At 40.7% G+C, this 24071-nt stretch overlaps 1 protein-coding gene across 1 annotated transcript; it reads left to right on the top strand.

The window, feature by feature from the left end:
- The first annotated feature begins 532 nt into the window (after positions 1 to 532).
- On the top strand, positions 533 to 20662 carry LOC133750022 (vomeronasal type-2 receptor 116-like). Its single transcript, XM_062179409.1, has 8 exons — positions 533 to 626; positions 1859 to 1919; positions 3586 to 3877; positions 5102 to 5908; positions 13568 to 13680; positions 15546 to 15735; positions 16952 to 17075; positions 19749 to 20662. Exons 1-8 carry the CDS (start codon positions 533 to 535, stop codon positions 20660 to 20662), a joined length of 2595 nt encoding a protein of 864 aa, XP_062035393.1.
- Positions 20663 to 24071: the final 3409 nt, after the last annotated feature.

Genomic DNA, 24071 nt, shown 5'->3' with positions numbered 1-24071 from the left:
TTAGCTTCCACACAGATGCAGCCAAATCTTTGGGATGAGTTCCAAAGAGCCCATACCCTAGCCAACCTTGAATTACATCATTCACCTATCTTGATTGTGTTAAGAAAATTCCCAATTTGTTGGAAGGGTTCATGGAAAAAAAATTCTCATCATTTTAACCCATGATATGGTTGGCACAAAAACTAATTTCTACCAAAAAGAAACATTGAGGATAAGGATGTTGAGGAAAAAATAAGGCCTGCTGAGTACACAGGCACCTCCTGCCTCTCATTTGAGTGCTCTCTCTCTTTCCAATTATGCTTGTCCTACAGGTTCGGCAACATCCAAGGAAAAGCCTATTTACAAACAGTGCTGGGGTTGAAGAATCCCCCTATCATCAAGTCACCATATAGCACACCACAATATCCATAGTGTGTGGATTTTCCTCTGGGTCTTGGGTTGTTGGCTCAAATTCGAGTTTCCCTATCGCTTCTCAGCCTTTTGTTTAAGATCAAGTGAAGTATCAAATTGGAGTTTCCCTGCAAGTGTGCACATGACCAAGGCTTGGTCATCCATGCAGACAGATAGAAAGGCCTACGGCATTCAAGGAGGTTTCCTTCCAAGAGAAATATTCAAAACAGAGGGAGGTGAGAGGAGATGATGTGTGAAATTTTAAATATGCATTCAATTCTTATTTCACATGTATGCATAAAATATGATGTTCCTCACACATGTCATCAGCAAGTGTCTTTCAAATGTACAACTTTCAAAAGCATTTGAGAATATATTAGGAAGAAAGTTAATACATGGGTTAGAAGCAAATTAAGAGGTAATACACACACACACACACAGATGCTATATATATTCCTGTATTCATTGAAAGGCTTAATTCTATATGGTGAGAAATGTTACTGTATTTTGATGTACTACAAACACATAGATTACACAAGATGATGTAAAAAGGTAAGTGCAGGGATGAAATACTGCTCTTCTCTGGATACACATACTTATTTCCAATTCATGAATTCCATTTCTCCATTAGAGTACTACAGGCCTGGGAGAGATATTAGGCACAGCCATGAAGAGACATTCTGGGGTACACATATGGTCATCAGTGGTGAATGTGACCTTTCAATTTCTTGATAAAGGATTTTGTGACATGATGAAACTGAATATTTTTTTAATTCCCAAAGTAATTATTTCTACAATTGCCAAATGCCTCAAAACTGTCGACTGACCTAACAACTCTTTGCCCCTGTGCACACAGGTTTACAGAGCTCTGTCCTGGCAATGCCCTAGGGAGGAATGAGAGTCCAAGGCATGTTTTTTCAAAACTGTTTTTCCTCCTAATGGAGAGTGGCAGGTGCTTGGCCTCAGGGCGGGATGATGCCATGAGTTCCCGGATGGGTCACAAATGAAGCTATGGAAATATATAGAAGCCAGAGGTGATCTGATCACAGGGACAGTAAGTCAAGGCCTCAGCCCTGTGACTTTCTTGGAAATGTCTTCCTTATGATTCTAGCTGTGTCCCTGTGTGACTCAGTAGAGTAGCACATACTGGCTACAGGTTGAGAACATACAGCTCTATTGGGATCAGCTGTGCCCTCACAGAGCTCTGTTCTCCCTGCAGGGAGCTGAGATAGCAGATACAATCCAGGCCATTTTCACCTAATTTCAACAGGGATTTGGGCCTTTGACTTTACGGTGGGTTGACTTGACATGTTGTTTTCTATGATGTTTCTCAACCTACTTCTGAATTTTTCATGCAGTTCACAGGACATACCTCCCAGGAACTGTTATAATTCCATGAGACCAAGTGTCTACAGAGATGGAGACCTGGTACTGGGTGGGTTTTTCCCCCTTTACTTTCTGGAACCAGAATCAGACCTCATCCGGTTATCTTTTTTATCCATGCCAATGGACAAAGTGGAAACAAAGTGGTAAGTGCCACATTGAGGTATGTGTCAACTGTGGTTCAGACTGTGAGAGTGTGCTTGTATCTGTGAGTGGTTAATTGCAGTTGAGAATTCTAAGAAAAAGAACATACACAGAAGTTTAGGACTGCAGATGAAAGAAGGCTGGAGTTCCTTCCCTTCTTTTGCCTTTCACAACCTTCCCTTTCCATTTTATGATTTCTCTCCATCCTGCACAGAGTGTGAGTTGGACATTTTGTATCCACTCTATTGATCTCACCTCCTGATCAGCCTTCAAGAGTCCTCAAATGAATGTGCAGGGTCAGAATTTAAGAGCTGGCAACTTTGTATACAGGGAAAGAAGAAGTAAATATTTCACTTGCAGCTGACAGCAAGTGCTGTAAGTAACCCAGCAGTGAATAAAAATCCCCTTATAAGGGAATTAATTGCAATGAAGCAAAATGATTAAAAGCAATAAATATTTCGATTTAATGCTCTGAATTTCCATTCAAGTAACTAGAAGAATGTATGGAACAATTATCAGTGGCATAATTTTGATGGGTCTACTTAGTGTATAAGAAATAATCATTGTTTTTGAAGTAAAAAACATTTTGAATCAACCTTTTACTAAAAGGAACAAAATTTGACTTTTTTATAAAAAAATAAAATTTCAAGTTCTGTGTGTAAGAATAATACAAGATTGTGTGAAAGTTGAGAAAGAATGTACTAACCTTGAATCAAACACTGCATTTTAGTAAATGCATAAACATATTTCATGAATGTAACACATATTGAAATGACAATCTATTAAGCTCAGCATTCAACACATGAATCAATGCACCTATACAACAGATGATTGCACACATTTATTAAATCCCACATAATGTATTGACAAGTATGTATTTGCTTGACATTCAAATTATGGATGAATTGTAAAAATAAGAAAAAAATTCCAAGAAGAGGAGCAAAGCTATCCATTGTATGAAAAGAAAACATCCACACTCTCAGACCAGTTACATTTCAGAGCCATTACTATATCCCAAGAACTCATAATTTTCCTTAAGCTGTATAGAAACATGCAGAGAATGTTAAAGAGTAAAAAGTGAAATGTTGAAAGAGATTTCAGTGCATGAGGAAAACAGTGAATAAAAATAAAGTGAACTTTGTAAATCTTCTGAGAATTAGACCTTCTGAATAAAGTGCTCATTTTCAAGGCAAATATATTTGAACAAAATTACTTCTGTGAGTGTTGGTTCAGTAAGTGGAAAATTACAGAAAGGGCTCGTGAAAATGGCTTTGGTGAATAGATGAGAGATGCTCCCAAATGCTAACATACCCGACAAGTCAGATGATGTTCAACTATTTTAGAAGTTACTGAAAACAGAGATGTTTGCCACTTGGGTTCCATCCCTAAGTAGAAGTGAAATCCCATGTTGGGGCTCATCAAGGCTTTCCTGAAGGGCTTGGGAAAGTGAGTGTGCTCATGAACACAGTTTGCTTCAGAAGAGTCTGAGGGTCATACCACGATCTTCTAGAGCCCTTGGAAGCTCACTCACTCCTCCTGCATGTGTCAGAGCTGAGGCACCACTGAGTGCCAGCCCAGGTCTGAACATTGCTGCCTCAGGGCATGGCTGTGTTGTTGCTCTGAATTCCATGGTGTCTCCCTTCTCCCTGATGCTTCCCCTCTCTTTAGGCAGCTGTGGAAGAACTACCAATATGTGCTGGCCTTCCGTTTTGCCATCCAGGAGATCAATAAGGACCCCCAGCTCCTCCCCAACCTGACCCTGGGTTTCCAACTCTACAATTCTGTTACCAGTGGTCAGTTCACCCTGAGGAGCACTCTGCACTGGCTGACGGGAAAGCATCATCTCATCCCTAACTACACCTGCCAGACACAAGGCAAGACAGTTGCCATCATTGCTGGAACCACGTCAGTATTTTCAGCTGAAATTGGAACGATGTTGGAGCTGTACAAAACCCCACAGGTAAATGGGTTGTGAATTCTAGAGAGAAATGTTTCCATCTCCCACCAGATCTGTCACATCTGAAGCAAGGGTCATTGGAAGCCATGTGACATATACCACTGTGAGGTGAAAGAGATTCTGGAGATCTCATTTGGCTGTGAGAAAGGGAAGGAGCAGTGGAAGCAGAGAGCCTCCACCCAGATCCATCTTGGGCCAAGGTGTCCATCCACACCTGCTGGCAATGCTGATTGTTGACTATTCACAGGAAATACCCACAGCACAGACATATCCTAGGATGACTCCATGTTAGACATGGGTATATAAATCATCGGCCTGTACTTTCATTTGGAGCACACTGAGGACCAGGACTGTCCCAAAGATCATCAAAGAGTGTTTGGTGCTGAGTTGCAGTTACAAGAGATCTCCCCCTCTCCCTATCCCAATCCTGACTTCATCACATTCAGCAGATTCTTTCACAGGGCTCCCAGCTCACTTTCCATGTCAACACAGTGATTTAATCTTGGAGTGTGTTTGATAGACTGAGAAACAAAGAGAGGCAGACAGTGCACACACATTCATAGGTTTAGTCACCCAATGCCCAGTATTGTGCTGGTGCTGACACTCTGTGGTGAAACTGATGGACTAGCACTCAATTAAAATCTCATAAGAAGGTGTCAGGTACCAATTAAGTAATTCAATCAAGCTTCCACCAGGGGTGTGAATTCACGTTTTCAGGATTCTTAAAGAGACCCATTTCAAATGGGTAGCAATCTGCACTAATTAACATCAAGCTAGAATGGAATAGCTTAGGAAGATTGTGGCCTGAAAAGCAACTTTACCAAAACTCAGAGATGGTAGGTGAATGTATCATTCAAAGCCATTTAGGCTATGCTGTGAAAACAAAGGAAATTCAAACTATGAAGTGATCAAGAGAGTAAAGGGTTGTTTGTCTCAGAGGTAATATTTAACATCAGTTGCAGTGGAACTGTTCTCCAAATGTGACATGGGGTGAGAAGTGGGAAAGTCTAATGTCCTGGTCCAAAATCCATGCATTCTTCTTCCTTCGGGTGAATATGAAGATATATGGGTGTCTTACACATTTTCTTTCATGCTATGAATGAGGATATGTATTTCTCCTCCTGAAAGCAATAGGCATTGAAGCATGGATTTCTCTGAGCCCAGTTGGTATAAATTGGCCTTCTTTACCCACACAATTCAGATCGTGATGGTTTTCTTTCCATTCAGATCACATATGGTCCCTTTGATCCCATGCTAAGTGAGAGAGCCAAGTTTCCATCCATCTATCAGATGGCCACCAGTGACAGCTCTCTGGCCTGCGGAATGCTCTCATTGCTGCTCCATTTTGGCTGGATTTGGGTGGCGATCTTTGTATCTAATGATCTGAAAGGAGAGCAGTTCCTTCAGGATATTTTAGCCGAGATGGTAAAGAAAGGTGTCTGCTTGGCCTATGCATTAAAGCTTCCTGACTCTAAGAAAAGGTATGAAAACACTAAAATATCTTTCTTAGCTGATCTTCACATTTTGTCAGCAAATGTGTATATTCTATATGGGGATGTGAGCAGTCTGTATACCATGGAATTTCTAAGCCAATACTATTTGACCTTGGGGAAGGTGTGGATCATGGCTGCAAAATGGGAGATTGCTCTGCTCGAGACAGAACACATGCTGCACTCTTTCCATGGAGGCTTCTCATTTTCACATCACAAGGGGGAAATCCCTGGCCTCAAGCATTTTGTCAAGACAGTGGACCCTTCCCACTACCCAGAAGATTTCTTCCTCAGTCAACTATGGCTTCATGCTCTTCACTGCTTACCTCGGGGCTCACACTGTGGAACAGTTGGAGTCTGCCCCCCAAATGCTTCCTTTGAGTTTTTCCCAGGACACATTGACATGCTGACCACATCTGACTCCAGCTATTTCATCTACAGTGCTGTGTATGCAGTGGCCCACGCCCTCCATAAGATGCTTTCCGAGCAAATAGAAAAGGGATCTCCAGGAGATGCAGCTCAACCTAGGATTCTTCCATGGCAGGTAAACATCTCCCAGAACAGGACATGCACTGAACACCTGTTGGCATCCTCAGGTATTTAGTGTAGTTCCACATGACCAGGTTTTCATGTGGAAAAAGCTAACATGATCAGGCATGTTGGAAAATGGGCTCTTTCACATCTCACTGGGCCTAGATACATCTGTAATAGTTATCTGTGTGTGGAGTATTTGTGATCTGCTATTGAACATTTTAGAAAACATTTTCTGCTATGGAACATGCTGAAAATATTTAAAAACAGTATACACACTAAGACATGCACGTAAGTCTACAGATAGCCAATGACTTGACACCACAGAATTTTAAACTCTTTTATAAGCTAGCACATATAAGAGAAAACTTAATATTTTTTGTGCCTGGCTTATATAATAGAATGCAATTATCTCCAGTTTTTTAAAATTTTTTTTTACATGCTGAGTGGACAGTGATTGAGACAGACAGAGAGAAAGATCTTCCTTTGCTGTTGGTTCACCCTCCAATGGCCGCCGCGGCTAGCGTGCTGCGTCCGGCGTACCACGCTGATCAGATGGCAGGACCCAAGTGCTTATCCTGGTCTCCCATGGCATGCAGGGCCCAAGCACTTGGCCATCCTCCACTGCACTCCCTGGCCACACTAGAGAGTGGCCTGGAAGAGGGGCAACCAGGACAGAATCCGGTGCCACGACCGGGACTAGAATGTGGTGTGCTGGCGCCGCCAGGCAGATGATAAGCTCTGGCACCGGCCTAATTATCTCCAGTTTTTTGTGTTTTTTTTTTCATTTTCAATTCTCTTTATATACAAAAGATCAGTTTAGTATAAATTAGGTAATGATTTCAACAGTTTGCCCCCATATAGCAACACGAAATGAAAAAAAAAAATACTGTTGGAGTACTTGTTATAGCACTAAATAAGAGTGTACAGCACATTAAAGGCAGAGATCCTACATATTATTTTTTAAAAAATTAATTAATTTTCTATGCCATTTCCTATTTAACACCAGGTTTTTTTTTCATTTCCAATTCTCTTTATATACAGAAGATCGATTCAGTATATAATTAGTAAAGATCGCATCAGTTTGTACCCACGCAGAAACACAAAGTGTAAAAATACTGTTTCAGTTCTAGTTATAGCATCACTGCACATTAGACAACACATTAAGGACAGATCCCACATGGGATGTAAGTACACAGTGACTCCTGTTGCTGACTTAACAATTTGACACTCTTGTTCATGGCGTCAGTAATCTCCCTAGGCTCTAGTCATGAGTTGCCAGGGCTATGGAAGCCTTTAGGGTTCGCTGACTTTGATCTTATTCCGATAGGGTCATAGTCAAAGTGGAAGGGCACACCCACTGGGATATACATGGATTTGTCTGGATTTTAACTCTGGCTCACATAAATCTAATACCCACTGTAGAACACAACTAGGAACTTCTCCATGCATGTACAGGAAAATATACTGATCAAATTATTTAGTAAATCAAGTAAATTTAATGTCTCAAAGAAGAAATATACATACTATATATTATACATATATGTAAACAGACATCAGCATGTTTATTGACTATGTAATTTCTGTGTTTATGTACAGTAATAGTTGACATACCAGTTGTGATTTGGTAGCCTCATGATGAGTAAATTAAGAATATTGGCCAAGAATATTTCCAAAGATAAATTATTATTTATGAAGTTCTTGGTTCAAGTCAATGTAGACATGATGATAGTTGTTTAAAGAATTGGTCATCTCACAAAAGCATCAAGACTCAGAAACTCAGGGCTAGTACACACTGTTCAGATCCTAACTTCCATCAGGGTATTTTTAATTATTTTTTTTATTGTTTGACATGCCAAGTTAGACAGTGAGAGAGAGACAGACAGAGAGAAAGGTCTTCCTTCCATGGGTTCACCACACAAATGGCTGCTACAGCTACCATGAGGTCCGGATCCGAAGCCAGGAGCCAAGTGCTTTGTCGTGGTCTCCCATGTGGGTGCAGGGCCAAGGATTTGGGTCATCCTCCACTGCCTCCCTGAGCCACAGCAGAGAACTGGACTGGAAGAGGAGCAACCGGGACAGAACCAGTGCCCCAACTGGCACTAGAACCTGGGGTGCTGGCCCCTCAGGTGGAGGATTAGTCTAGTGAGCCAAGGTGCTGGGCCTAATTATCTTTTTGGTTATAAAATATTTCCCCTATCATCTCAAAGGTACAAAGGTCAAAGTGCAGAGAGACAAATAAAAGTCATGCATATTACTGTGAAACTCTACTGAGGTGAAAATGCTATAAAAATAGACTGCACATACACAGCATACACATTTTTTATTAAACTTTTATTTAATGAATATAAATTTCCAAAGTACAGCTTATGAGTTACAATGGCTTCCCCCCTCCCATAACTTCCCTCCCACCCGCAACCCTCCCCTTTCCCGCTCCCTCTCCCCTTCCATTCACATCAAGATTCATTTTCAATTCTCTTTATATACAGAAGATCAGTTTAGTATATATTAGGTAAAGATTTCAACAGTTTGCCCCCATATAGCAACATAAAGTGAAAAAACTACCATTGGAGTACTAATTATAGCATTAAATAACAATGTACAGCACATTAAAGACAGAGATCCTACATAATATTTTTTAAAATTAATTAATATTCTATGCCATTTCCAATTTAACACCAGGTTGTTTTTTTTCATTTCCAATTCTCTTTATATACAGAAGATCGATTCAGTAGATAATTAGTAAAGATCTCATCAGTTTGTACCCACACAGAAACACAAAGTGTAAAAATACTGTTTCAGTACTAGTTATAGCATCACTGCACATTAGACAACACATTAAGGACATATCCCACATGGGATGTAAGTACACAGTGACTCCTGTTGCTGACTTAACAATTTGACACTCCTGTTCATGGCGTCAGTAATCTCCCTAGGCTCTAGTCATGAGTTCCCAGGGCTATGGAAGCCTTTAGGGTTCGCTGACTTTGATCTTATTCCGAAAGGGTCATAGTCAAAGTGGAAGTTCTCTCCTTCCCTTGTGTAAGGTGATAGGTATGGGGTCTTGCTTCAAGCTTCTGCATGTGGAAATCCAATTTTCCCAGCACCATTTATTGAATAGACTGTCCTTATTCCAGGGATTAGATTTGGATCTTTGATCAAATGTAAGTTGGCTGTAGATGTTTGGATTGATTTCTGGTGTTTCTATTCTGTTCCATTGGTCTATCCATCTGTTTTTGTGCCAGTACCATGCTGTTTTGAGAACAACTGCCCTGTAGTATGTCCTGAAATCTGGTATTGTGATGCCTCCGGCTTTGTTTTTGTTGTACAAGATTGCTTTGGCTATTCGAGGTCTTCTGTGTCTCCATATGAATTACAGCATCATTTTCTCCAGATCTGAGAAGAAGGTCTTTGGTATCTTGACTGGTATTGCATTGAATGTATAAACTGCTTTTGGGAGAATAGACATTTTGATGATATTGATTCTTCCAATCAATGAGCATGGAAGATTTCTCCATTTTTTGGTATCCTCTTCTATTTCTTTCTGTAAGGTTTTGTAGTTTTCATCGTAGAGATCTTTAACGTCTTTGGTTAAGTTTATTCCAAGGTATTTGATTGCTTTTGTAGCTAGTGAGAATGGGAATGATTTTAGAAGTTCTTCCTCAGCTGTGGCATTGCCTGTGTATACAAAGGCTGTTGATTTTTGTGCATTGATTTTATATCCTGCTACTTTGCCAAACTCTTCGACGAGTTCCAGCAGTCTCTTAGTAGAGTTCTTTGGATCCCCTAAATAAAGAATCACATCATCTGCAAAGAGGGATAGTTTGAGTTCGTCCTTCCCCATTTGTATCCTTTTAATTTCTTTTTCTTGCCTAATAGCTCTGGCCAAAACAGTGGTGAGAGTGGGCGTCCCTGTCTGGTACCAGATCTCAGCGGAAATGCTTCCAACTTTTCTCCATTTAATAGGATGTTGGTCTTGGGTTTTTCATATATTGCTTTGATTGTATTGAGGAATGTTCCTTCCATACCCAGTTTGCTTAGAGTTTTCATCATGAAAGGGTGTTGTATTTTATCAAATGCTTTCTCTGCGTCTATTGAGAGAATCATATGTTTTTTCTTCTGCAGTCTGTTAATGTGGTGTATTATGTTGATAGTTTTGCGAATGTTGAACCATCCCTGCATACCAGGAATAAATCCCACTTGGTCTGGGTGGATGATCTTTCTGATGTGTTGTAGCATTCTATTGGCCAGAATTTTATTGAGTATTTTTACATCTATGTTCATCAGGGATATTGGTCTGTAATTCTCTTTCAATGCTGCATCTTTTTCCGGCTTAGGAATTAAGGTGCTGCTGGCTTCATAGAAATTATTTGGGAGGATTCCCTCTTTTTCGATTGCTCTGAATAGTTTGAGAAGAATTGGAGTTAGTTCTTCTCTAAATGTCTGGTAGAACTCAGCAGTGAATCCATCTGGCCCTGGGCTTTACTTTGTTGGGAGGGCCTTTATTACTATTTCAATTTCTGTGTCAGTTATGGGTCTGTTTAGGTTTTCTATGTCTTCCTGGCTCAATTTAGGGAGGTTGTATGTGTCCAAGAATCTGTCCATTTCTGATAGATTTCCCTGTTTGCTGGCATACAAGTCCTTGTAGTAATTTCTGATGATTCTTTTTATTTCTGTGGCATCTGTTGTTACATTTCCATTATCATCTCTGATCCTATTGATTTGGGTCTTTTCTCTTCTTTTTTTAGTGAGTTGGGCCAATGGGGTGTCGATTTTGTTTATTTTTTCAAAAAACCAGCTCCTCGTTGGGCTGATTTTTTGTAATTTTTTTTTGGATTCAATCCTGTTGATTCCTTCTTTGAGTGTAATTATTTCTCTTCTCCTACTGGGTTTGGGTTTGGTTTGCTGCAGATTTTCTAGATCCTTGAGATGACTTGAAAGCTCATCTATTTGGTGCCTTTCCAATTTCTTGATGTAGGCACCTATTGATATAAACTTTCCTCTTAACACTGCTTTTGTTGTATCCCATAGGTTTTGGTATGTTGTGCTGTTATCCTCATTTACTTCCAGAAAATTTTTGATTTCTCTTTTAATTTCTTCTATGACCCATTGTTCATTCAGGAGCATGTTTTTCAATCTCCATGTGTTTACACGTGCTCTAGGGATTCCCGAGTTGCTATTTTCCACCTTCATTCCTTTGTGGTCTGAGAAGCTGCATGGTATGATTCTAATTCTTTTGAATTTGCTGAGACTTGCTTTATGGCCTAGTATGTGGTCAATCCTAGAGAAGGTTCCATGTACTGCTGAGAAGAATGTAAAGTCCTTAGATATAGGATGAAATATTCTGTAGATATCTGTTAGATCCATTTGGCTATAGTGTCATTTAAATCTACTGTCTCCTTGTTGATCTTCTGTCCTGTTGATCTGTCTATCTCTGAGAGTGGAGTATTGAAGTCCCCCAGTACTATTGTATTGGGGTCTAAGTCTCCCTTTAAGTCCCTTAACAAGTCTTTTAAATAAGCTGGTGCCCTGTAATTAGGTGCATATACATTGATAATCGTTATATCTTCCTGTTGAATGGATCCCTTAATCATTAAATAGTGCCCCTCTTTGTCTCTCCTAACAGTTTTTGTGGTAAAGTTTATGTTGTCCGATATTAAGATGGCTACGCCCGCTCTTATTTCATTTCTGTTGGCATGGTATATCTTTTTCCAGCCTTTCACTTTCAGCCTGTATGGATCATTGTTGGAAAGATGAGTTTCTTGTAAGCAGCAAAAAGTTGGGTTTTGTTCCTTAACCCAATCAGCCAATCGGTGTCTTTTAACTGGACAGTTCAAGCCATTAACATTCAATGTGACTATTGAGAAGGAGTAACTTTGCCCTGTCATTTGCCAAAGATTTTTTCTAATATATGGTTTGAGATTCCTGTGACCTTTTGCTGTGAGGTTTCCTTCCTTTACCTTCTTTCATATTGGTGACCGTGTTTCTGTGTTTCTGTATGCAACACATCTTTAAGCATCTTTTGCAGGGCTGGACGAGTGGCGACATATTCTTTCAATTTCTGTTTGCTGTGAAAGGTCTTTCTTTCACCTTCATTCATAAATGAGAGCTTTGCAGGATATAATATTCTGGGTTGGCAGTTTTTCTCTCTTAGTACCTGGGCTATGTCTCACCATTCTCTCCTAGCTTGTAGGGTTTCTGATGAGAAGTCAGCTGTGAGTCTAATTGGAGATCCTCTGAGAGTAATCTGGCGTTTCTCTCTTGCACATTTTAGGATCTTTTCTTTATGTTTCACTGTGGTGAGTTTGATTATGACGTGTCGTGGTGAGGATCTCTTTTGGTCATGTTTATTAGGGGTTCTATGAGCTTCCTGTACTAGGGTGTCTTTGTCCTTCTCCAAACCTGGGAAATTTTCTGCTAGTATCTCACTAAAAAGGCCTTCTAATCCTTTCTCCCTCTCCATGCCTTCAGGTACTCCTAGAACCCGAATGTTGGGTTTTTAATAGTATCCTGTAGATTCCTGACAGTATTTTTTAGATTTCTGATTTCTTCTTCTTTTCTTTGATTTGATTGTTTCCTTTCCTGTTCTCTGTCTTCTAATTCTGATATTCTCTCTTCTGCTCACCCATTCTGTTTTTGAGGCTTTCTAATGTGTTTGCCATTTGATCTATTGAGTTCTTCATTTCATTATGGTTTCTTGTCACTATCACAGTTTCATGTTCTACTAGTTGTTTCATTTCATTTTGATTCCTCCTTAATATTTCATTTTCACGAGAGAGATTTTCTATCTTGTCCATTAAGGATTTCTGTGGTTCAAGAATTTGTTTTTGAGAACTTCTTAATGTTCTTATCAGTTTTTGAGATCTGCTTCTTGCATTTCCTCTCTCTCTTCATCTTCATAATCTTGGATTGGGGGGTCTTGTTCATTTGGGGGCATCATAGTGTCTTCCTTGCTCTTGTTACCTCGGCTTCTACGTTTGTTGTTTGGCATGTTGGAGATAATTTATGTTTGTTTGTTGTTGTTGTTGTTGTTGTTTTGCTGTGGTGTTTTTTTTCTCGTTATACTATGCCTCTAAGTGGGCTGTCTGCTTTGATGGATCTTTAGAGGCTGTGGTGGGTGTGGCCAGAGAGCTCTGCTTGATTCTTCAGGTTTCAGGCTGTGCAAAAAGTGACTCTCCTTGCTCCTTGCTGGATCTCTCTGTCTCTCTGTCTCTCTCTCTTTTTTTTGACTCAGTTGGGAAGTAATTCCAAATGGCTGAGTGTAATTGAGGGTAGTTGAAATCTGGCCTCTGTGAGTATTCGTTTGAACTACCCCTGGGACCACACATAGAGTTTATGCAACCCTCAATGTGTTCTCAAGTTTCACCATAGACCCAAAGTTACTTAGTTTGTGTACTCGTTGCCGCTTTACATATGTAAAATGGTGCCTGCTCTTTGTTTTGCTCAAGTGGAGGGTGGGGCCTCTGCATTTGCCCACTAATGTCTCGCATTTCTGGGGCTTTTGTCTTACCTGTCGTTGGTTCCCGCGCTGGGGAGATTCTGTGGCTTGTCTCCCGCGGTTTCTTTTCCACGCGGTGGGCTCCTTGTCGGTCCTCTGTGTCACATCCACTAGGTCTGGAAGCGTTTCCTCTGCAGTTTTTTTCTTGAGTCTTTTCCTGAGGCCTTGCCTCAGCTGGCGATCCACGGCTCCACCTGGCACGTCTCCCGTGATCTTCCTCTCCAGGCGCTGTCGCCGAGGGTGAGCCGGGCCACAGGATCGCCGCCGCCGCCGCCGCCGCCGCCGCCGTAGTGCCTGCGCGCGCTCCCTGGGACTGGGACCACGGAGAGAGGCGCTCGGGACGCCACCGCCGCAGCCGCGGCAGAGCTGCAGGCGGAGGCGGGAGGAGGAGAGTTTCTGAGGTTTTTGTCTTACCTCTGATTCCCGCGCTGGCGAGATTCTGCGGCTCGGGTCCCGCGGCAGGTTTCCACGCGGTGGGCTCTCTGTAGGTCCTCTGTGTCACATCCACTAGATCCGGAAGCTTTTCCTCTGCAGTTTTTTTCTTGAGATTTTTCCTGAGGCTGCAGTAATTCCACTTTTATGAAACTTTATTTTCGCAGACTATCGGCGCACGTCTTCACTATCCACCATCTTGGCTCCGCCACAGCATACACATTTTTATAAGTTTAGAACTCTGAGGTGCAACCAGGGATGTACAAGAAGATTTTCAAAATGTTTTTTAAGAAACATTATGCTTGGATTTCTTATTCATTTAACCAAAATCAACTCATATTTCATTCAAATTTGTTAAACTTTAAAAAATTATTCGAAAATCAGAGTTACTGGGAGAGAGGGAGAGATAGAGAGAGAAAGAGAAGACAGATCTTGCATCTGCTGATTCACTCAGCAATGGCTGCACAGACCTGGTCTAGGCCGGGTCAAGCCAGGATACAGGAGCTTCAACCACATCTCCCATGTGAGTGCAGGGGCCCAAGCACTTGGACCCTCATCTGTGCTTTCCTAGGCAGTAGCAGAAAGCTGAATCAGCAGTAGAACAGCTGGGATTTGAACCGGCACTCACAGGGATGCTGGGCACTGTGGACAGAGGCTTCACCTGCTGCACCACAAGGTCAGCCCAAATTTTGTTAAATTAAAGAAAAATTTACTGATATAAAAGAACAGATTTCATGTATTTCATTGATAGAATTCTAAGAAGATAACCATTGTGTCTTGCTTTCTTTTGTCAATCACCTCTAATTCCTTTCCATTTTCCTTTTAATTTCAATTTATGTTAAATCACAGGATAATACCCCACTAATCATAATGTTCCACAAGTGAAAAGTAGAAATACCACTGCTCCACAGGAATGTACACAAGGTTGATGAGCAAAAATCAAATCCAGAGATATCAGATTCGTTTTTTACATTGTGGATTTTTTTCCAATCTATATTATGAAGTATATATCACCAAAAAAAAATATATGATTTTTTTATGGAATGAGTACATTTATTTTTTAAAAACTGAGTTAGAGGCTAAACAATGGTTTCTTTTATTTCTGCTAGTATTACTTAATTGCTAGGTCAACAATAAGTGAGGACTCAGAAGTTCATAACCAACGAATATATTGTACAATTTCTTGTTGTATTCATGAAGTATTTACATTAAAACATTGTAAGATTTATTTTTTAAAAATTTTTTATTGTTTAATTAATAAATAAAAATTTCCAAAGTACAGCTTTTGGATTACAGTGGCTCCCCCACCACATAACTTCTCTCCCACCTGCAACCCTCAATCTCCTGTGCCCTCTCCCATTCCATTCACAACAAGGGAATGGGTATAGTTCACTATCCATAATGGTAGCCAGCTTTCCTAAATCTCTAACCAATCATTCATGGTCAGCCACTCTGTGGGACACATTCTGTGATTTCTCTGTTTGGAATCAGATACTCCCCATCATTCTAATAGGGGAGAGGCAGAATTCCCCTCACTTGAACCCACAATATGGGGACCATTCAGACAAAAGGCAACCAAATAGACTCTCTGAGGATAGAAGGAGGCAATAGAAGGATTTCTCAGCACATGTGCACCTCTAATCTGAATGCTCTCCCTCTTTCCAATTGTGCCTCCTCTCCAGCTTCATCCACTTCTGAGGAACATCCAATTTACCAACAGTGCTGGGGAGGATGTTTCCTTCCATGAAACGAGACACCGTATGAAACACTACGATATCCACAACATTGTGAACTTTCCTGCTGGATTTCGGTTGCTCATTAAAATCGGGGAGTTTTCCTCTGAGAATGCACATGACCAAGGCTTGGTCCTCAATGAAGAGATGATAGAATGGCCTGCAGCATTCAAGGAGGTGTGGATCCATGGGAATGTTGGGTACCTACAGAGGGTCTGAGGAGAGTCTGAGAGGACACAATGTGTGAGATTTAAATAAGCATTCAATTCTCAGTTCCCATCTTGGCTTCAAAAGATATGGTGTTGCTTACACATATATGAGCCAGTGTGTATAAAAGTGCACATTTGTATTAGATATTGTTGTTTTTACTCCGGGCATATTTATACATCCTGAGTTTGAGTGATGAGAAAGAACAATGTTAAGGAACAGAGATCAATATGTAGACATAAAGTTACTAAGTGCACGTCTACACAAATTCCAAAATTTTATTTCAACTTTTTTATTTATATAACATGAAAATTATTCATGTATTAGATATATATTTATAAGCATAGTGATATTTTAATCAAATGGTGAGAGTCATTATTATGTTTTGATGCAGTATGAACACAAGTAAATTATGAGTGGACTTATCCATCACCTATTTGTAGAAACCATTTCAATCCTCTATATTTTCATTATGCTTGCCAAACAGTTCAGTTTTTCTTTGGAACAGGAGCTGATAGATCTGGTCAAATATTTTCTAAAAACTGAGCTGTGAAATACCCAGACAATTTTGCGGGTGAATTTTATAACTATTATTTGTTACACCACATATGCATTGGTAGTATTTGGAATGGATTCCCTTCCTGGCTCTAAGAGTCCAGAATTAGATCAATGCACAATCTATGTTTTACAACATAGATATGTTTTATAAAATTGTCTCATCCTTTCTGTGTGGGCTTGATTTTGCTGAGTAGTTACTCAGAAGTGTACCTAATCATTCTGAATTTTGGATATGATTTTTCTGGCATGTAAAATCTACTAAATTAAGGAAACAGGCATGTAAAATAGTCTCAGGCATACACATTCTCAAAATAATTATGAAATAAAAAGCTGAACGGCAAAGATTTCAGAGGAAACAATTCAATAAAGAGAGAAATGTCAGGAAGCATATATCTGGTGATGAATGAAATTTAGGTGATCAGGTACCCTCCTATTATTTGTTACACAGATGAATAACCTCTAACTAGCATCATAGAAACTCCAAATTGGATGTCTAGGTAAAATCAAGGAGATACAGATTGGGAAGGACATAGTGATGTCCTTGGGGCTGATAAGGCAAATGGATTCATCCTATCACAGTGACTAATGTCATGCAAACCAATCATCCTCACTTCTCTTTTCCCCGCAGACTCCTCAGTCTTTGTGTAGCCAGAGGTGTGGTCCAGGATTCAGGAAAATGACACATGAAGAAAGACCTGTCTGCTGCTATACTTGTGTTATTTGTTCAGAAAGAGACATTTCCAATCATACAGGTAAAATCCCTAGAACTGAGCTATGAGGACTCCAGCCTCTGAACTATCTCTTGATAAAAGGGAACCAAGAACATTTGCAATGGGATCAGAGTGTCCTATTGTTCTCCATGCACACCTTCACTCACTCTTTCCATAACCTTGTTGTATGCTCACTAACGCCATCTCATTATGTGTGTAAGTTGTTGTCTGGCGGTGCTTATCCTCTCTAGCTCTTCTCTGACACTGATTCTATCTGGTATCCTTCTTTCCCATCCAGTGCTGGAGGAGACTATCTCAATCTGAGACCTAAGGTCTAATCAAGAAATATAATATTTGTGTTTGTTAAGGCTCCCTTTGGATTTCTAAAGAGCTTGAAATCAAACCTTTTCCATACACAACTGATGAGCAGGGAGCTACTTCACATGAATTGTGATGTGAATACTGTGTATTTTCTGTGCTACATCTTTGAATTTGTGCATGGTGTGCAGCACACATAACAAAAGCCACCACTTTGTCCTTTGGATGTATATAATAGAGTAAGAGAAAAAACAATGTGACATATAGAGACACAAAATCCTAAAAATGATGCAACTTGGTAACCCCAAAATCCTTTGCAAAAGGCAAACATTTAAGCAATGTTAAATATCAAACCAATCGTTTTGAGAAATGTAAAAATGTACTAAGTCTCATGGGTAAATAGCTCCACTGTTCAATGTAGAATAAATATCTTTATAATAATTTGAATTCTTTGAAAAGGATGTTTCATTTCCATAGTCTTATCTCTATAAATATTTTTATTTCAGTATCTTGAAATAAGCTCTATATAGTTTCCCCTATGAATAAGATAACAAAAAATGACTTCACGTTTTGTGAAAGTATTCAAGATGCAATAAGTTAGTGAAAGGAAGAAAAGTATAGTATCATGCTTTGACCGATTGTACAATGTACACTTGCCTATGTGTGTCCAGTGCATCTCTGATACAGGTACCAGAAGCAACTACAGATTCTGTGAAAAGTTAAGGGTGCACATTGAAAAGAATTGTAAGAGAGAAATCTTCAAATATTTACAGATGTTTATATTTTCTCTCTCTCTCTCTTTTTAAATATGTTTGGTTCTCTGTTTGAATGTCATTTACAGAGAGAGGGAGACTCTAACAGAAAGAGAGAGAGAGAAGTAAAAGAGAAGATTTTACATCTGGTAGTTCATTCGCCAGAAAGCTGCAATGGCCTGAACTGGGCCTGGCCAAAGCCAGAAACTATGAGCTACTACCAGGCATTGCAGAGGTCCAAGTATTTGGGCTCCCTATGATGGTTTTTCAGGCACATTGGCATGGAGTTGGTTGGGAAGAGGAGCAGCCAGGACATGAACTGGTGCCTGTATTGGATGCCATCAACCCCAGCCGTGGCTTTGCCTCCTACATCACAACTCCAGTCCCTGAAGCTTGTATTCTTGCATGAACACAAAGGATAAAAACTGAGTAGGACTCTTACTGCAAGTGTAGCCCTACTAATACCATATTCTTGCTTCTAAAAAGATTTATATATTGTATTTGAAAATCAGAGATTAAGAGAACAGGAGAGAGAGAGAGAGAGAGAGAGAGAGAGAGAGAGAGAGAGAAACCTGAATGTAATTGCTCATGCCCCCAATGAAAACAATGTCGTGGGCTGGGCCAGGTAGAGGCCTGGAACCAGGAGCTTCATTTGAGTTTCCCATATGGGTGTGGGGGTCCAATGTTCTTGGACAACCTTCTGCTGCTTGCTCCAGGTTATTCACAGGAAGCAGGATTGGAAATTTATGAACTGGAACAAAAAACAATGCACATATGTGATACTGGCTTTGCAGGTGGTGGTTTTACTTACTACAGCAGAACACTGACCCAATTTTTGTTTGTTGAACATTTGATTGAAAGAGAGACAAATTCACAAACTGGCCTGTTCTTAAAGACTTCTCTCATGCTGTAGCAGCAGAAGTGGACTATTTTAAGTAAGAAAATTTGGTGTACAATGTGGTGTTCACATGTGCTAAACTGGTGAACACGTCATGCATTCAGGTTAACAAGAGTGCCTAGTTGTCTTTCAGTAAAGATGAAAATATCACGTACTCCCTACAACCTCAGAAAGACAACCAGCTACTATTCTCTTCTATTCAACCACAGTATCACAACAGTTATATGGAAATAGTGACAAGACGAGTCCATGTAGGAATTAGCAGAGAGAAAAATGTATGGAGGCCCCAGGAATGACACATGATTTATATAGGTCATCTCCATTTGAGGATAAGGGAGAAAAACCTTAACACTGACGACTCCCGATAAATATTCCAACCCATGTGAACAAAAGGCTTCTCCTGAGAAAGACACTGTTGACTGTAGAGAAGAGGGCTTGGAAGAATCCAAGCCCATATGAATTACAGGAAATTCACCATTTCATAGAAATTAAAACACTGAAAAAAATCTCTGAGCAACAGGATGAGACCACTGAGCCCCACGTACAAAGCAGCTTCTTTGAATTGGTTTCTTCTATGGGAGTCAAGCATTCACCCTGTGTCAGGAGTGCAGAAATACCCTTTGGTGTTTCTTGGTATACGTCAGAGCAGGCTGGACTCAGCCTGACATTGAAAAAGTGACCCTTTTCCTGAACAGGGAAAAAGGAGCAAATTGTGAAATGGAAACACAATCTTCCTTTTCCCCACAGATGCAGAGCAGTGCACCCCGTGTGCAGATCATGAGTACCCAAACCTGGAGAGAAACCACTGCCTCCCCAAGCTGGTGACCTTCCTGGGCTTTAAGGAATTTCTAGGGATGGCTCTGGCCTGCATGGCTCTGTGCTTCTCTGTCCTCACAGCTGCGATCCTCTGGGTCTTTGTGAGGCACCGAGACACTCCCATCGTCAAGGCCAATAACAGGACCCTCAGCTACGTCCTGCTCATCACCCTCCTCCTGTGCTTTCTCTGCTCCTTACTCTTCATTGGCCGTCCCAACACAGCCACCTGCCTCCTCCAGCAAATAGCATTTGGCCTTGTGTTCACAGTGGCTGTTTCCACTGTGCTGGCCAAGACCATGACTGTGATTCTGGCCTTCAAAGCTCTGAAACCTGGAAGAATAATGAGGCAATTGCTGGTAATAGGAGCTTCTAACTTCATCATTCCCATCTGCTCCTTCATCCAACTGGCTCTTTGTGGCATCTGGTTGGGAAGTTCTCCTCCCTTTATTGACACAGATGTACACTCTGAGCCTGGCCACATCATCCTGGTGTGCAATAAGGGCTCGGTCACTGCCTTCTACTGTGTCCTGGGCTACCTGGGCTCCTTGGCCCTGGTGAGCTTCACTGTGGCATTCCTAGCTAGGAATCTGCCTGACACATTCAATGAAGCCAAGTTCCTGACGTTCAGCATGCTGGTGTTCTGCAGTGTCTGGGTGACCTTCCTGCCTGTCTACCACAGCACCAAGGGGAAGGTCATAGTGGCTGTGGAGATCTTCTCCATCTTGGCCTCCAGTGCAGGGCTCCTGGGCTGCATCTTTTTCCCCAAATGCTACATTATTCTCATAAAACCGGATAAAGTTTCTTTGAAAGCTTTCAAGAATCAGATCAGTTCTAGGAGAACCTAAATTATTTTTCTCAGGAGTTGCTTCACATTTTCAAACTTTGTAAACAAAATCCAAAGTGAAGTAGCCTTTCAGCATTGTCAAACAAGCAAAACTAAAAGCCATTGTTGGTTAGGCATTTGGTCTTGCATTTAAGATGACCTTGTCCCCCATGATAGTAGCTAGGTTTCTAATTTGGTTCTGACTCCTGACCCCAGATTTTTCCTCCAAAAAAAAAAAAAAACCCATTGAGTGAGTGGTAGCGACTCAGAGCTATTGGATCCCTGTCAGTTAATTTTTTTCAAGGCCCCTGGCTCTGACTTCAATCCTAGCTCAGTCACAGCAGGCACTGAGAGGTGAAGCACTGAAAGATTGGTCTCTCAAACATGTCTCTCTTTCTCTCAGTTTCTCTCTCTTCCTCTCAAAAAACACAAGGCAGTCTAGAAATATTTTCATATAAATAAAATGAATCACTGTTTAAAATAAAACACAGCAGACCATCAACTTATAAATAGCAATGTCATTTTATATGGTAGAGTTATCCATGAAAATATGCACAATAATTAATTTCCTTTTTGTTTATTAAAGTAGATGCTAGAAATGTTCATAACTGAAAATATGTCTCAGTTATACCTGCTTTATGTTGCTTTCCTGAATGTTTTGAAATTGTGGGGAACCACAGGCCGGCTGCTTGTGACAACCATTCCCTGTGGCTGGAGGGCACGTAGCCTGGCTCACTTAAAAACAACGTACTGAAGTGCATCCTGTTTTTCATGCAGGACTCAAACTGAAACAATAGTTTGAGGAAGCACATCCTGTTTTTCATGCCCATTTTTAGTAATCGGGCTGTAGACTATATAAGAGGGGTGCCTGTAGAGAACGGGAGAGGGGAGGAAGGAGAGAAGCAATAAAGAAAAGCTGAAAAGCACATAAACGTTGTGGATTCTTGCTTGCTATATGGATCTCAGTCTTGTTGGGGACCCACTGATTTCCGCCATCTGGTGCCATGACTCGGATGCGAATCACCGACGGGAGAAGGTAAGAAAATTCAAATTTGAAACGTCTATAGATGGGAGTCTACGGATAAACCTAGGAGATATCCACGGAAACTCAAAAATGGGAATCGCACCATCGGTGGTAAAAATGAGGGTGCTAATAAACCGGCTGCTGAAATCCACAGGGACGCCTGTGAAAGCAGCGGTAATTGTACGCTTTATTAAAACAGTGGAGGCGGAGCCAAGATGGCGGATAGTGAGGACCTGCGCCGATAGTCTGGAAAATATTCATAAAAGTGGAATTACTGTAGCCTCAGGAAAAGATTCAAGAAAAAAACTGCAGAGGAAACGCTTCCGGATCTAGTGGATGTGACACAGAGGACCTACAAGGAGCCCACCATGTGGAAACCCAACCACAGGAGCCGAGCCACAGAATCTCACCAGCGCGGGAATGAACGGGAGGTAAGACAAAAGCCTCAGAAATGCGAGACATTGGTGGGGAAAGGCAGAGGCCCCTCCCTCCACTTGAGCAAAACAAAGAGCAGGCACCATTTTACATATGTAAAGCGGCAACGAGTACACAAACTCAGTAACTTTGGAACTTTGGTGAAACATGAGAACACATTGAGGGCTGCATAAACTCTTTGTATGGTCCCAGGGGTAAATCAAACGAATACTCACAGAGGCCAGATTTCAACTACCCTCAATTACACTCAGCCATTCGGAATTACTTTCCAACTGAGTCAAAAAAGAGAGAGAGAGATAGAGAGAAAGAGAGATCCAGCAAGGAGCAAGGTGAGTCACTTTTGCACAGCCTTAAACCTGAAGAATCAAGCAGAGCACTCTGGCCACACCCATCACAGCCTCTAAGGATCCATCAAAGCAGACAGCCCACTTAGAGGCATAGTATAACGAGAAAAAATCACCACAGCGAAAAAAAAGAAAACATAAATTATCTCCAACATACCAAACAACAAACGTAGAAACCAAGGTAACAAGAACAAGGAAGACACTATGATGCCTCCAAATGAACAAGACACCCCAATCCAAGATTATGAAGATGAAGAGATAGAGGAAATGCAAGAAGCAGATCTCAAAAAATTGATAAGAACATTAAGAAGTTCTCAAAAACAAATTCTTGAACTATAGAAATCCTTAATGGACAAGATAGAAAATCTCTCTCGTGAAAATGAAATATTAAGGAGGAATCAAAATGAAATGAAACAACTAGTAGAACATGAAACTGTGATAGTGATGATAAACCATAATGAAATGAAGAACTCAATAGATCAAATGACAAACGCATTAGAGAGCCTTAAAAACAGAATGGGTGAAGCAGAAGAGAGAATATCAGAATTAGAAGACAGAGAACAGGAAAGGAAACAATCAAATCAAAGAAAAGAAGAAGAAATCAGAAATCTAAAAAATACTGTCAGGAATCTACAGGATACTATTAAAAACCCAACATTCGGGTTCTAGGAGTTCCTGAAGGCATGGAGAGGGAGAAAGGATTAGAAGGCCTTTTTAGTGAGATACTAGCAGAAAATTTCCCAGGTTTGGAGAAGGACAAAGACACCCTAGTACAGGAAGCTCATAGAACCCCTAATAAACATGACCAAAAGAGATCCTCACCACGACACGTGATAATCAAACTCACCACAGTGAAACATAAAGAAAAGATCCTAAAATGTGCAAGAGAGAAACGCCAGATTACTCTCAGAGGATCTCCAATTAGACTCACAGCTGACTTCTCTTCAGAAACCCTACAATAGGAGAGAATGGCGAGATATAGCCCAGGTACTAAAAGAGAAAAACTGCCAACCCAGAATATTATATCCTGCAAAGCTCTCATTTATGAATGAAGGTGAAAGAAAGACCTTTCACAGCAAACAGAAATTGAAAGAATATGTCGCCACTCGTCCAGCCCCGCAAAAGATGCTTAAAGATGTGTTACATACAGAAACACAGAAACACGGTCACCAATATGAAAGAAGGTAAAGGAAGGAAACCTCACGGCAAAAGATCATAGGAATCTCAAACCATATATTAGAAAAAATCTTTGGCAAATGACAGGGCAAAGTTACTCCTTCTCAATAGTCACATTGAATGTTAATGGCCTGAACTGTCCAGCTAAAAGACACCGATTGGCTGATTGGGTTAAGGAACAAAACCCAACTTTTTGCTGCTTACAAGAAACTCATCTTTCCAACAATGATCCATACAGGCTGAAAGTGAAAGGCTGGAAAAAGATATACCATGCCAACAGAAACGAAAAAAAGAGCGGGCGTAGCCATCTTAATATCGGACAACATAAACTTTACCACAAAAACTGTTAGGAGAGACAAAGAGGGGCACTATTTAATGATTAAGGGATCCATTCAATAGGAAGACATAATGATTATCAATGTATATGCACCTAATTACAGGGCACCAGCTTA

Source organism: Lepus europaeus, chromosome 20 (genome assembly GCF_033115175.1).
Source record: "Lepus europaeus isolate LE1 chromosome 20, mLepTim1.pri, whole genome shotgun sequence".
NCBI classification, from domain to species: domain Eukaryota; kingdom Metazoa; phylum Chordata; class Mammalia; order Lagomorpha; family Leporidae; genus Lepus; species Lepus europaeus.
This window is presented reverse-complemented; position numbering and strand designations above follow the sequence as displayed.